This window comes from Penicillium hispanicum (assembly GCF_028827665.1).
Source record: "Penicillium hispanicum strain IBT 35686 chromosome Unknown utg000007l_segment0_segment0, whole genome shotgun sequence".
Lineage (NCBI taxonomy): Eukaryota > Fungi > Ascomycota > Eurotiomycetes > Eurotiales > Aspergillaceae > Penicillium > Penicillium hispanicum.
This window is the reverse complement of record NW_026623199.1, coordinates 1,206,684-1,220,487: the sequence shown is the minus strand read 5'-3', so window position 1 is coordinate 1,220,487 and position 13,804 is coordinate 1,206,684. Positions and strand designations below refer to the sequence as shown.

Here is a 13,804-nt window from a genome sequence, read left to right as displayed (position 1 = left end):
CTTCGGGCTTTTTTTCATGTGATTTATTCATTCGATCATTCTTGGACGATAATTGAGATTGAACCTGCACTCCTTTTCATTCTCACAAAGTAGAGTAACGAACCGATCATCAATGTTTACGTGCTCTAGATAACTATTAGCCATGGATGCGTCTTTAGGGCTCACTCTGTATTTATTTAAAACGGAAGGCGGTATATAGTGGCAATTTGTCTTGCAGCTCCGGTATCAAGTCATCGCGAGCCATGCGACAGACGCTGCGGTATTCATCCAGGTAACTTCTCTGGATCCCCGGACAACACTGTTCAACTGCAGCCATACAGTATCCGGACACATATTCTCGACTCATTTGCTTGATCTCGAGATTGTGTCGTGTCCTGAGCCCAGCACATCCATCACCACCGTCCCAGCCGACTTCCTCAAGGCCACCCTCCGTCGTCATATCACCCTAGATCAACTGTTTACAGCACAGATATTCTCCTATCTACCCCGACTATTTTCTCCTCGCCACGGTCACTTTCTAACGCCTCACTCTTTCTCCGAACTCACCTCCAAGATGTCGTCACCACCACCCTACCAGACCCCGACAAACCCTCTCAAGCGCCCTTCCATCTCCTCAACCACTTCACAGCCTCTCGGCAAGAAGCCGCGCATGCACCCCCTCCGTCAGACTTCCTTCCCCGTGAACCCCGATGCCACTGAGCGTAGTTTCGGCGCGACCAGCGATACGGGTAGCGTGACGGGCAGTTTCACAGGCAGTCTAGGCGGAGCAAGCGCAGACGGGGTCTTCGCTGGCGCCGCACGAGGCAAAAAGCGTGGCCGGAAGAGCAAAGCGGAAAAGGAACGTGAACGGGAGCGTGAAGATGCACTCAGCCTTCGGGCAGGCGATGCGCGGCTGGGATCTGCCGATGTCGAAGGCTCAGTACGAGGAGGAATGGGCGGTGGCGGTGGAGGTGCGGATGATGCGGACGACGACGATGACGACGACGAGGGCGAGCTTCTTGGCCGGGAGGAGGGCACCACTGATACAGAGGCTGAGAAGAAGAATCTAGCGTATGTGCCCTTTGCGATCTATGTGCTGAGCAATACGGTGCGAAGTGGATGGGACTGACTTCATGTCTGCTATTTTCTAGGATTCTCGTCGATGCATTTAACCCCATGCAATCCGAGCGATATGACCTGTTTAAGCGGGCCAAGCTTCGCAAGGAGTCTCTTCGTCGCATTGTCAACCACGCGCTCTCGCAATCGGTTCCGGCCAGTGTCGTTACTACTGTCAACGGTTTTACCAAGGTCTTTGCCGGCGAGATGATTGAGAAAGCACGAACAGTGCAGGCTGAATGGGCGGATGCCCACGACCAGGCTGCGCGCACTGCGTTCGAGGCCGAAGAGGCTGCTGCAGAGAAGGCCGCACTCGCGCAAGCTGAAGCTGCGGCTGCTCAGTCCAAGACGGGAACACCTACTCCATCAGCCGCGCCTCGCCCGGGGACGGGCTCGGCCAATTTCAGCAACGGAGTCAAGAAAGAAGAGCCCGAGCCAGGGCAAGAAAGGCTGTCTTCAGCCCCAGCTCATAATAATCTCAATTCTTCATCATCTCCCGCCCCTGGAAAATATGTGTCTCCCTCTCCATCCTCCCAACGAGGCCAGATATCATTCCAAAGTCCGGCCTCTCTACTTCCACGACGCCCATTCCGTCCACCACCCAACCCGCACCGTGGTCAACTTCTACCAGCGCATTTACGAGAGGCATTGCGCCGGTCGAAACGTGACGGCGAGGGCGGTGGTGTCGGATTCTCGGGCTTAAGTATGGACAACCTAGGCGTGAAGGGAGCGTTTACGTGGAATTCCGGAACCACTGGCGGACGAAGATTGTTCCGTTGAGATCGCCTTAATTTTTGCTTTTCGTCTTACCTGAATCGTATTGGCGTGATGGATGGGTGGCTCTTTCACTTTCACTGTTGGTCCATAAGGACTCTCGCTGGGATCTCCTTATACGTAGGCGCGGACTGGATCTGTTTTGATATGATTCGACGCCACGTTAGACTCGATACCACGGCTTTTCCGGGTCCTCCCGTGCCTGATGCTGTGAATGCTGCTTTGTACGACGTGACTCGTGGCATAGCAGCCCTAATTTAGAACAGGCATTCCTCTGTGGCTGATTCAGCTATCGATCTATGTAGGCTGCTGGAGACAGCTTGGCACGAGCGAGAGCCGTGGCTTCTAGGACATCCGCAGTAATTGCAGGCAAGTCAATTATGTGAAGGCGTACTGTTGATGTCCGAGGCAAGCTGAGTAGGGCTCGCACCAAGACTACATTCGGCCCGAGGGTGACCACTCCCACCTCCCCCCCATACCTCAGCACTTTCCACTCCTCCACTCACCCGCTCTCCCTCGCTGTCATGCAGAGATGGAAGAGACAGTGGCAGTCCGGTGTCAATCCATGCCACATCCAGATCCAGGCTCTGTCTCTCCCGCTGCAAGGGTCCGCCGGTCCCCTGCCCGCCTCCCTTTTTGCCCGCACATCTGCATGACGGCCACACCGGGTCGTGCCCCTTCTGACATACCAGAGGCGTGCTGTACCAAGCCATCGTCGCGCCCAGATCTGCAATATGTGACGCCCCTCGTTATGGAGGAGCCTATCCCACCGCTTCTGCGCTGATCCTTTCGAGCCGTGACGGGGTCGTGGTCGCGCAATTGGATCGGACGAGATGCTCATTCTCTGCAGCTCCCCTTCGCCTTCGTGCTCGCCGATTCGGGGTCGGGGCTGCGGTTGGCTTTGGAACCCCTTTCTTGGCGAATTCGCGCGACGCTGGTGCTGTGCTCGTCCGATCATGCCCCGGCCTTGAAGGCAACATGCCAATTTTTGTCGTCTCCTGGCCTCCTTCTGGGGATTCATTCTTTCCACCATCCTTTCGTGTCCATTGTTCAATCTACCAGTTTCTACATACTCTCCGTTTCTTTCTTTTCTACTGAAAGCCATTCGTTACTCTCTTTTCTATATTAGTGCCCTCTATGGTTGGGGTACTTGCGATAATACACATCCACCTTGCTGTTGATATAGACCATGCCTCTCCTTTCATCTTCCCATCTCTACACTCGCTTGCGGGATACAATGCCGTCTGTTCGACTATGGAATCAGGGAGACTCATCGACCAAAGGCGACCCACGAAAAAGCGTTAAATGGATCGATGTACGAAAACCCAACCCTCCTAATCTGGGAGGAAAGCCGGACTAACTCTATGTTTGAAAATCCAGGGCCTCCGCGGCGTGGCTTCATTCCTAGTAGTACTAACTCATCTTGCGCGTGCCTGGGACTATGATCTGTTCTTCCCCCGCGACAACGAAGACGTCACTCCTCGTATCCTACAATGGCCTATCCTCCGTATCCCTTGGCAAGGCCGAATTGGCGTCACAATCTTTGCCTTCCTCACCGGCTACGTGTGTGCGCTCAAACCACTCAAGCTATCCCGTGCAGGCGACAGCATGTCGGCCTTCTCAACTATCGCGAAAAGTGCATTCCGCCGACCGCCGCGCTTGATATTTCCCGCGACGATTGCGCTCGTGATCTCTTGGACTGTTGCTCAGTTTGGTGGGTTTACAGTGGCCAACCGATCTGATTGCTGGTGGTGTCGATACGCGGCGCCAGATCTGGAGGATTCGTTTTGGAGCGAGGTTGTGCGACTAGGCAAGAACTTCTTGTCGACCTGGACGACCGGGTATATGGCATATGATGACCATCAATGGGCACTCTTGCCTCTACTAAAGGCGTCTATGTTGATATACATTCTTCTGGTCGCAACAATGTTTGTGCAGTTCCGGTATCGGGTGGTCATCTGTCTTGGAATGATGCTGTATTTCCATCAGGATGCCACCAAAGACACAGGTGAGTCGAAAGAGGATATATCCTCCAATAGGGACCTATTGCTGTACCCAGATCTAATCTAATAACTTGGAACCGCTCGACAGAAACTTTCCAAATCCAAGCCATCTATGGCATGCTGCTCAGCGATCTCTCCTACCACGCGGCCATGAAGAACTGGGTTGAAAAGCACCCGTACGGCCGGAAGATGATCACTATCCCATTAACCGTGGTAGGCCTCTTCATTGCCTCTTATCCGGGGGAACACCCAGAATGGGCCACCTGGTCGCACTACATGTTTGATGTCGCCCAATATATCTTCCCACCGGACGTCAACATCGGCAAACGATACACTGCCGTCGGCGTGGATCTCATCATTCTCGCCATCTACCTGTCCCCATCAACGAAAGACTTTCTTTCCAATCGACTCCTGCTGTGGCTCGGCAAGCAGAGCTTCGCGGTCTACCTCATCCACGGCACCATGCTGCGCGTCGTTCTCTGCTGGATGCTGTACGGGATTAGCGGCCAGCCCTGGGAAGGAGGCGAGGCTCTCACCGACGATGAACGGGACTGGTTGCCGCTCCGGCCGCCGGGGGTGGTTGCGATTAGCATTCCCATCTGGATTGGATTGGTGTATGCGTGTGCGGCTGCTTGGACGGCGTACGTGGACTCGTTCTGTGCTTCCATGACGGCGAAGCTGGAGCGGGCTGTGTTTGTCGAGGATGAGAAGGCGGCGTTGCCGCTGCCTGCTGTTTCGATTCCGATGCAGATGCAAAACTCATGATGGCGTGTTGTTTTTGTTGTCATGCAAGCACTCTTTTGTAACATTTTCGGTGTTGTGGAGTTGTGTTGTAAATACATTGGTTGGCGGGTGGAAGGACGCCTTTACCTGGGCTTTTTGGATGTCTTCTCCACTATTTCAGTTTTGGTCACATATGATCCACCACGTACTCAAATCTTCCGAGGCAATAGCTTAGTAGAGGTAGCAGGACTACGGGCTCACCGGCGAACTTGCCCACCGACGAGAAGAACATAGTGGATGTTGGACTTTTGCCTTCTCATGGTGACGTCTGATGCGCTCGAGTCAGTCTCGAACATAGGTAGCATCCATGGAACTGCGCTGTATATTCAACTTCGTAAACATGAATCTATATAATTAACCCTCTTATCAAGCGCAAATTCGGGACGAGTTCCTCAACGCAATGCTCCTGCTATATATAACTTCAAGGCGTTCTCGGAAGCCCGAGCCCAGCCAGAATCCTCGCCGGACCGATTGCTTTCCAAGAATCTAATTGCTCCCGCGTCCAGAGGTACACCGATCCCACCATCCCCGCCGAATTCGCCGTGAGGCCGTGAGACTCCTTCGCCCGCCGAGGGACGACCAGCATCCACCTCTTCGTCAACACAAAATTGTGCGGACAGACCTCGTCCGGCTGCACATTCAGCGCCTCCCTCGCCTGCAGCAGCAGCCGTGAGTAGATCTCTAGCAATTGGTCGCCACTCCTCACGCAGCCGTCCGGCAACGCCTGGAACCGCTGCAAGAAATGCACAAACGGAGGCGCACCCGCGTCGGGGCCCGCATCGCAGTCCGGGAAAAACGAGAATCCCTCGGCGTACGCGCCATGGGCGCCGGGCGCGGGCACGACTTGGAGATGCTTGTGCGCGCGACTGGACCCTGCGACGACGGTGCAGTTGAAAAAGACGTAGTACTCATCGGTCATAACGCCGAGTGCATCCCACGCCGCCTGCAGGTCTTCCCGGCCGAGCGGCTCGTGCTGCCGGCGGTACGAATCCACTGTCAGCAGCAGCAGCATCGGGCGGAAGACGGGGAACTTGTTGATGACCAGGTAGTGCGTGCCATTGACGGTGGTGATGCACATATCGGGATGGTCATTGGCGAGATCGCTCCCGGGCCCAAACGAGAGCGGTTGAGACTGCACCGCATGCGCTGGGTCGGGTCTCGTCACGAGCGGAGTGTCGTCGGCCTGTGGCTTGTCTTTGAGTGCGTGAACCATGTGAAAGCAGAACTGTGGGTTTGGGGGTGGTCAATTAGCGGGTTCGATCGCGGAGAGATGCGGCGCTACGAACCACCATGCCATGGTCGGTCACCAGGGTTGCGTCGCTGGGTTGATAGATGATGACGCCGTCGGAGATCAGCCGGTCGAATTTGGCGCAGATTTCGCCGTAGCTCAGATCCAGCGGCATAGTGAGGATCGCCGAGGGATGTCCGGCAGTCTAGCAGACGGACAGCGCTGATGTGGAGCGGCTCCGAGGGGCGCAGCGGGCGGCGGCTCTGCCCCAACCACGCGATTCCCAGCCTCAATGGACAGTTTGGAAGACTTCTTCGATGCTATTCTATGCATCCCCCGCTGTACCGCGCGAGAGCAAGATCGGATAAATGGCCTCCAACTACTAGAAAAGTTGGGTTTTTGGTCGCCGGGCGGAAATCCCCACTTTTCTAACCCTAAACACAGTCAACATGATATTCTATGTCCATAGGTAGCGAGTGAACGAGCAGACGACATTTCCAGACCATACTATCGACCACTGCTTCGACTTACCCTGCGCACGTCTCTCAGCTCCAATCAATGACGTGGTCCTCTTAGATAAGCGATTCGCTGTGAGTCATTTCTGGGAGGGACCGACATCCCTGGACTTCCCACTCTTCCTCCTTACCCAGCTGAAGACACGAAGGAAGCCTACAAGAGGAACCGCCACGTTTGACGAGAGAAAAAAAAAGCAGGAAAAGAAAAGAATGGCAGGAGAAACGCAACAAGGTGGTAAAGCTCTCGTTTTCTTCTGGAAGGTGGACGAGGAGTTCGGTGCGTTCAGCCAGTGGTACAGATCCCCGTTCACGTACGACGGCAAGACCTTCACCACAATGGAGCAGTTCATGATGTACAAGAAGGCGATGGTCTTCGGAGATGAGACGATGGCGAACAAGATCTTGACATCGTCTGGGCAAAATCCTAGGGCGCACAAATCGATGGGAAGGAAGGTCAAGAACTTCGACGACGCCAAGTGGAACCGTGTAGGCGTGCAGGTGGTGGTGGATGGCAGCTTCCACAAGTTCGTGCAGAACCCCGAGTTGGCCAAGATCCTCATCGACACGGGCGCATCCACGTTGGCGGAGGCGAGTCGGTACGACCGCATCTGGGGGATCGGCTACACGGCCAACGTGGCAATGGCGAACACGCACGCATGGGGCCAGAACAAGCTAGGCAAGTGTCTGATGGTCGTCAGGGACATGCTCAGGGAGCGGAACAAGCTTGTCATCGCAAAGGAGCTCGCGGCGGAGAACCCCATCCGGGGAGACGTCGTTCGAGTCTGCTACTTCTGCACCTCCGCGACCATGGTCAGAGCAATGAACAGAGACACAACACGTCACACACTCATACCCGTCGTCACGACCTGCGTGGATTGCGTGCAGACGCATCACTTGGCGTTCGGCTGGCTGAACAGACACGAGGTCATGACCATGCTCGACCCCATCCTCAGACACGCGGAGATAAACGAGGACACGCATGAGATCGTGGAGAAGGAGACGTTCTCTATCGTGCACCCGAAAATGGCCACGGAGATGTGCCCAAACGACAGTGTCGCCACGCTCATTCGATCTGGCGTTCACGGACGGGGTGATCTTCAGGTTCCGCCAGCGATGGATCGATGGACACGCCCGTGATGTTGATGTTGGTTAGACGAGCCTCTGGAGCTTGTCCTAAATAGGTGCCAAGAAGTAGAAGGATTAATAACGCGAGATTGACCATCAGCATAAGCCACAATATAAAGATAAAAACCGCGCAATCGCGAGCATCAATGCTGTCGAAGTCTTGTCTGAGAAGATCGTGGACGATTTCCCAAAATGGGAAAACGTCATCGAATGGCCCCACGTGCAAAGCCGCGTCGACTTTTGCTTCTGATCATCACTTCCCCTGATTTCCCTCCCTCACTTGTTCGCTCTCTTCTCCCCCAGACAACAGGTCGATTGATAGGATGTCACTTGCACCTCCTTCCCAGAAGGATGGCTTCTCCTACGCCGGGGACTCGTTCTACTGTGAAGCCAGTAACCTTAACCGCCACCGCAGAGCTACCCTCCCGGAGCTCCAGGCCCACTTTAACGGCGAAGACCCAGTGAATCGCCCGGCGCACTGGTACGAGGCCCAGCTACTCCACTATGGCCTACCCCCATCCAAGGTCAAGGGCACTGCACACAAACGTCTCTTTGATGCGGTGACAAAAGGCGGTCTCACCGTGCCGACGCACATCCAGAAGATCGAGGCCGAGCTGAAGAAGGAATGGGCCAAGAGGGAACGGGAGACGAAGAAAACCCTCAAAGATGCGAGCAAGGCGAAATCGTCTACCAAAGGCACCAAGCGCAAGGCAGGGGAGGTCTCGACCTCGACCAATGTCAACGTCAGCGTCAACGTCAATGTCTCCAGTACCGGAGTGGTTGATGTGCAGGCTGCTCAGCCTGCTGCGAAGAAAGCGAAGACGGCCCCGAAGGCAACGGCCAAGGACAAGAAGGTGACAGCGGCTAAGCCTGCCAAACCCTCCAAACCCACCGCGCAGACGAGGGCCCCAGCTCATCAGGCAGCCCAGCCGTCAAGTCTTACCTCCGGACCCTCCCACGGCGAGTTCGACGACGCGCCTCCCCCCTACTCGGAGTACGAGCCAAGCTCTGGCTCTGGGGCATGGGGGTCTCAGCAGTCGATCCCGCCGTCGAGCCCTCGGCGGAAGATCGGCCTGCTCAATGGAGTATATAGAGTGTCTTGTCCATACGTCGTGCGCAACTTCCCTGAGCATGAGGGCCGGCTGGACCTCATCGCGACGCTGGACGGCAACACTCTGTGGCTGAATTTCAATCTGGGCGTTGCCACCGGCGTGATGAAGGTAGATCGCCCGTACGAAGTGAACATGGATGATGCAACGAGAGTGTTTTGGCGTGGGAACGCCATGCAACGATGGACGGGGGAGTATCTGCCTTATAATATCGACACGGTCAAGAGCGCGGGCGCTCTCAACAGGTTGTTCTTCATGGGGGACGGTCACATCGAAGGAACTATTCGATTCGGTTCAAAAGCTGAGGATAATGACGTTAGGCTGGATTTTGCCGCCGATCGGCTGCCTGGCCAGTCGATGACCTCCCAAATCAGCCCTACTGAGGCGCGGCTGGAATGGGCGCGCCTGGATCTACGAGGGGAAGAGTGGCGAGGAGCAGTTTCGCTAGCTCTCACGAGAGAATGCGGATGCGTCAAGGGATTGAGAAGATATCCCAAGCCTGCATCGGGGATTAGTCTGATAACTTAGCCAGAAAGACACCTAGTGTAGGTCCACGGCCAGGCTGAACGAAATCCGGTCATGATGCCCACAGATCTGACCGTGAGAATTGATTGAGCACTTAGGAATTGCTCCGTGCGTGTCTGTAACTCGACTACAAAAGCAGAAAGACCACTTTGATCAGCGATTATTGAATGGTAACTCGTTGGCTTCGAGCCGAAATGCCAGCTATAGACAGTTAGGGAGTCATCAACACAACGGACTAGAATTAAATTCACCACCAACATCATCACTCAGAACTGATGCATTCCAGATCAGTGATATCAAGTATATTAAACAGCAGTCTCCTAACTGCGACTTATGGAAGATTAAAATACATGTTCCAGCTGAGCAATCTGCTCTTCCTTGCCAGCATCTCCTCCGATTCTCCCTTCTCACTTTCAGCTCAGCGCTGATACTAAGCTCGAGCTGAAGAATCAGCCTTCCAGCGCCAGGCGAGTGTAGAGATGCTTCAACGCTCTCTAGTGTGTCACAAACCCTAAGACGAGGGACACGACTGATGCCACTTGATAGTCTCAATGTTATATGTGCTGTCACACCCAGGTCGAAGACCAACACGGACGCATGTCTGGTTGCTAGTGTTCACAAAGCACGAGTCACCTGGCACCAACTCCTCCCACCACTTGCCGTGGCCAGCAGCCCAATACTCGGCGACGACAGTGACGTTATCATTGCCCTTGTTCGCCTTGTAGTGCAGGTCGGCATGCGCGCTATCGCAAATCGCCACAATGGGTGCGTCTTCCTTGCCTGGAGAGAAAGGGTCAATCAGCAAATATCCCCAGCGGCAGAGCTGAGCTGTTCCCATCGAGAGAGAACGGCGCGAGACCTACTGGTGCAGTTGCCGGTGTCAGGGTCGATCGTGCCGACAGGCGTGCTGGATTGTCCAGTACAGCCCCAGAGGTTGGTGATGCTGAGGTAGCAAGAGGAGCCTTTGGTTTCGAGCGCGATCCGAGCACCGTTGGCCGGGCCATAATCTCTAAGCATTTGGTCCATGTCTGCCGTCACAGAAGCCGCGCTCGCAGAGCTTGTCGTGTCAGCGGCTTGGGCAGTCAGAGCCCAGGCTCCCGTAGCGAGGAGAAAACTGAGACGCATGATGGAAGAAACCTGGCGGGTATGGAGAAAGTCTGAACAACTTGTTTCTGCTCCGTTGAGAGCGGTTCGGTCTGGGGAAAATGATCGTTTTAAATAGAGGAACAATGCCTATTGCGAGTGTCAAGCTGTACCTGACGCGTAGAAAATGGGACGGGGCCAGATCGTTAATATCAGGATCCGGCGATCGCAAATCCTCTCATGCTTGCGACTATAGATCTGTATCAGATCTGTATCACTTCAGCAGTATGCGTTTTCGCAAAGCCACCTATTCCTGGTTGGACCAATCTTGATTACAATATGTATCATTTCCTTCCATCTGAGAAGCCCTAGAATGTAGTACCACCTATCATTGAGTGCAATTTCCGCGGCTACTGAGGGTCTTGGTGACTCGAATGTATAGTATAGCCTTCCAGCCACGGAGCAATGCCGGTTATGGTAATGCGGGAGATGCGCCTGGTTGAAACACTACTGAGTTCGATGAAATTACTATGCATAGTCTAGCGTCGGCATTGAACCAACCCCGGAAAGCCCAGAACTCCCATTGGTCGTTTTCAGTGACTTCGGTAACTAACTTTAGTACGAGTAACTACAATTCCTCGACCTCGGCGCCTTCCGTCAGAATTGGGGGCATTAGTCCCCCCTTTCAAGATGACCAATGACGATCGTAGCTGGTTCAATTGGCTGGAATCAAAGTATACTAGCCCCTGAAATGGTTCGTATACCTGTGCAACGTAGCAATGCACAGGCAACACCCTCGACCATGGCCTGGAAAGAAAAGTCTACTGAAGCTAGGCTCTCAACTTGGAATACATGAAATTACAAAATGCTAGGATGAGCGCCATATAGTACAGTTTATACATATCGAGCACAATCACTTTCATCGCCGGCCTTGCATATTACGCGCGGTCTCCCGCTGCCTCTGCCAGGACCGTTGTGCCTTCTCCCGTTCGACTCTGAGAGCTTGTTTGTAAGCTTGCTGGCGTTCTGCGTTGCGTTGCTCACGATCGTGCTTTGCTCTTTCTCTCTCTTGCGTCTCGTAAGACTCTGCAGCCTTCAATTTGGCGTCGGTGTGACGGGGCGGCGGCGTTTGCGAGCCGTCAGCGTTCTGACGTGGCCCCGTGCCCTGGAATTGCTTAATTTTGTCAGAGATTTCTGTGGAAAGATTCTTTCGGAAATCCTTGAAACGATTGATATAGCGATCGATGGCGCTGATGTTCGAGACTTCAGCGGGCGATGGTTGGATTTCAGCCGGCGCTGATTGCACTCCAGCAGACGGTGTTTGCACTTCAGCAGGCGGTGGTCGGATTTCAGCAGGCGTTGATCGGAGTGGAGGGTAGAGGGCTCGGTTCATTTCTTCCTCCAATTGCCGAGTCAGACGGATTGCTCCATCAGAGGGTTCAGGTTGTTCCAGGTGCCGTTTCGGAATTGTCATGCCCATCCACGTGCGAAAGCGAGGACTATTTATGGCAAAAGATTGACCGAGGGCAAACAGACCAGTCGACACAAAGTAGAGCTGAAGGAAACTCGGCTGGAATGCTATAAAGCAGAAAGAAATCATGGGAAGGCCATAGAGAATGACTTTACCGATGTCGCCATTCATCATTTCATTCAGGCCGGCCTCGCCTCCTTTCTGTTGCAGATGTTATCAACGCGTGCTATCAGACCGGAAAGGTCGAAGAGAACAAACCTTGAATGTCAAGTACATCATAACAGCGGTTGCTGCCGGGAGAATAAACAATGGATCGCCCACGGTCAGGTCGTTCAGCCAGAAAGCACTTTCATTGGACAACGATGGCACTGGGAGGCTGCACATGCCACGGACCGCCCGGTATATGCCGAAACCCAGCGGGATTTGAATCATTGGGATGAATGTATTGATTATCTTGATTCCGTGCTCCTGGTTGATCTTTTGTAACTCTGCCCGCTTCATCTGGACTTCCAACTGCTTTTGCTCTTTGGCGAAGGCTATCATCTCCTGTCGAAGCGGCTGGACAATGTGTTTGACGTTGTTCAATTTAGCAGATGTGTCGGACGCATTCATCATAGGTTTTAGCAAGGCTAGGCGGACCAGAAGACCCGCACTGATGACACTAGCCCACCACGGCAAATCGCCCCAGATATGGATGTGCTCCACGAGATACTGCATTATCGCCGTTGGGCCCCAGCCGTAATCCAATCCAAGTTCCTTGAGATATCCAATCTGCTCCGGAATTGAAATGATGTCAAAGTTGGAAAGGTCGTCAACGGGGGCCGATTCGCTTGATGTAGCCGTTCCTGGAGTCGGGGCTGGGGTTGGATCGGAGGATGTAGAGTTGAAACGGATTGCCGCTGGGCCAACAGCAGCACCCGCGGGACGCCACAATCGGCTGCCAGATGAGGACAGAGTCATTTGACCTGACCGGCCAGGAACGCGCAAGCGCTGGGACTGGAAGGTTGAGATCTGCCGGGGGAACTGGGGTCAGTTTCCATATCGGTCGAGACTTGTGAGGGGTGACAAACAGATCGCGTGGACCTAGGAACAGCGCTAAGCCGATGCTGCATCATGGCTGCCGCCAAATTGGGCCCTCTCAGGCCAGCAGCTCCGATCATTGTTGTCGAAGCAAAGGAGGGTGTGGTTAAGAACAGATCGGAAGACCCTCCTGGTGTGTCGGGGAGACTTTTTCTGCCGGGCGGAGACAAGCGGATAAACACCGGAATGCCGCGACTCTTACTGAAGCTACACCGAGTTATGTCGGAAAGACGCAGGAAAAGATGCTATCGTCAGCATTCTAGTGATAAAGGAAGGAAATGCAAGAACCCAAATCGCCAGACGCCGAATAATAAGTCTATATACATGCACTACCTCCATGTGTAGTCCTAACGCAGATGATTCAATCAAAACATGTACCGATTTTATGATTCCCGTAGAAATGCAGGTCTTGGCTGTTGTTAAAACCTCCCTTCCAGCATCGGCAGACATGCGAGAAAGATGAGTCCTTCACTCCAGGGCTGCGGTATCCCTCAGGCCGGCCGCGGAGGTAGTCCGCCTCCGCTCGGAGGGAAGCTCTCGAATTTCGACCCCAGGACCCACGGGATGAGACCGGCGGTAAGTCGGGAATATCTAGAGTAGCCAGGCGATCAGCTGTCAGAACAAAAAACACACACACTGCACCAGATGGTACCAGTATAGAGCAATATACCTTGGTATTCGACCATCCCAGGCGGAAAGCCGCCTCGTGAGCAAACAACTCCCCAAAGCCCAACATCAAACCATTCACAAATGGGAGGACCAAGTTGATAGCTGCGCCGCGCAGAATGCTCCGGATTGTGGGAGGCTTGTACAGGACGATAGGGGAGCTGGAGGTGGAAGGTGGCGAAGATGACATCTCATTGTTGGCAGAGTAGTTTTCTGAGTCTGAGGGGACAGTCATTGTTGAGTCGTAGAGGTCAACCCGTGGGCTGGCGGCCTCGGAAGCCATTGTCACGGTGATACTGTGTGAATAAACGGTTGAGTTGAGGGAGCAGCGACGAGGACGTGCGGGG

The 13,804-nt window shown here is 54.1% G+C and overlaps 8 protein-coding genes across 8 annotated transcripts; 5 read left to right on the top strand and 3 right to left on the bottom strand.

The window, feature by feature from the left end:
- Positions 1 to 553: 553 nt before the first annotated feature.
- Positions 554 to 1,875, top strand: N7459_008242 (transcription initiation factor TFIID subunit 11 family protein; the record flags this gene model as incomplete). The annotated part of the gene is made up of 2 exons (XM_056947410.1): positions 554 to 1,087; positions 1,168 to 1,875. The coding sequence occupies 2 exons, from the start codon at positions 554 to 556 to the stop codon at positions 1,873 to 1,875; spliced, it is 1,242 nt and encodes a 413-aa protein (XP_056796920.1).
- A 1,183-nt stretch (positions 1,876 to 3,058) lies between these two features.
- On the top strand, positions 3,059 to 4,637 carry N7459_008241 (acyltransferase family protein; the record flags this gene model as incomplete). Its single annotated transcript, XM_056947409.1, has 3 exons — positions 3,059 to 3,184; positions 3,250 to 3,877; positions 3,961 to 4,637. The coding sequence occupies 3 exons, from the start codon at positions 3,059 to 3,061 to the stop codon at positions 4,635 to 4,637; spliced, it is 1,431 nt and encodes a 476-aa protein (XP_056796919.1).
- A 439-nt stretch (positions 4,638 to 5,076) lies between these two features.
- Positions 5,077 to 6,058, bottom strand: N7459_008240 (uncharacterized protein; the record flags this gene model as incomplete). Its single annotated transcript, XM_056947408.1, has 2 exons — positions 5,077 to 5,880; positions 5,942 to 6,058. 2 exons carry the CDS (start codon positions 6,056 to 6,058, stop codon positions 5,077 to 5,079), a joined length of 921 nt encoding a protein of 306 aa, XP_056796918.1.
- Positions 6,059 to 6,608: 550 nt separating this feature from the next.
- N7459_008239 (NADAR family protein) lies at positions 6,609 to 7,535 on the top strand (the record flags this gene model as incomplete). Its single annotated transcript, XM_056947407.1, has 1 exon — positions 6,609 to 7,535. The coding sequence occupies one exon, from the start codon at positions 6,609 to 6,611 to the stop codon at positions 7,533 to 7,535; it is 927 nt and encodes a 308-aa protein (XP_056796917.1).
- Positions 7,536 to 7,846: 311 nt separating this feature from the next.
- On the top strand, positions 7,847 to 9,160 carry N7459_008238 (uncharacterized protein; the record flags this gene model as incomplete). The annotated part of the gene is made up of 1 exon (XM_056947406.1): positions 7,847 to 9,160. One exon carries the CDS (start codon positions 7,847 to 7,849, stop codon positions 9,158 to 9,160), a length of 1,314 nt encoding a protein of 437 aa, XP_056796916.1.
- A 529-nt stretch (positions 9,161 to 9,689) lies between these two features.
- Positions 9,690 to 10,318, top strand: N7459_008237 (uncharacterized protein; the record flags this gene model as incomplete). Its single annotated transcript, XM_056947405.1, has 2 exons — positions 9,690 to 9,922; positions 9,973 to 10,318. 2 exons carry the CDS (start codon positions 9,690 to 9,692, stop codon positions 10,316 to 10,318), a joined length of 579 nt encoding a protein of 192 aa, XP_056796915.1.
- An 841-nt stretch (positions 10,319 to 11,159) lies between these two features.
- Positions 11,160 to 12,671, bottom strand: N7459_008236 (membrane insertase OXA1; the record flags this gene model as incomplete). Its single annotated transcript, XM_056947404.1, has 2 exons — positions 11,160 to 11,912; positions 11,970 to 12,671. The coding sequence occupies 2 exons, from the start codon at positions 12,669 to 12,671 to the stop codon at positions 11,160 to 11,162; spliced, it is 1,455 nt and encodes a 484-aa protein (XP_056796914.1).
- Positions 12,672 to 13,259: 588 nt separating this feature from the next.
- On the bottom strand, positions 13,260 to 13,740 carry N7459_008235 (TOM13-domain-containing protein; the record flags this gene model as incomplete). Its single annotated transcript, XM_056947403.1, has 2 exons — positions 13,260 to 13,382; positions 13,462 to 13,740. The coding sequence occupies 2 exons, from the start codon at positions 13,738 to 13,740 to the stop codon at positions 13,260 to 13,262; spliced, it is 402 nt and encodes a 133-aa protein (XP_056796913.1).
- Between the last annotated feature and the right edge of the window lie 64 nt (positions 13,741 to 13,804).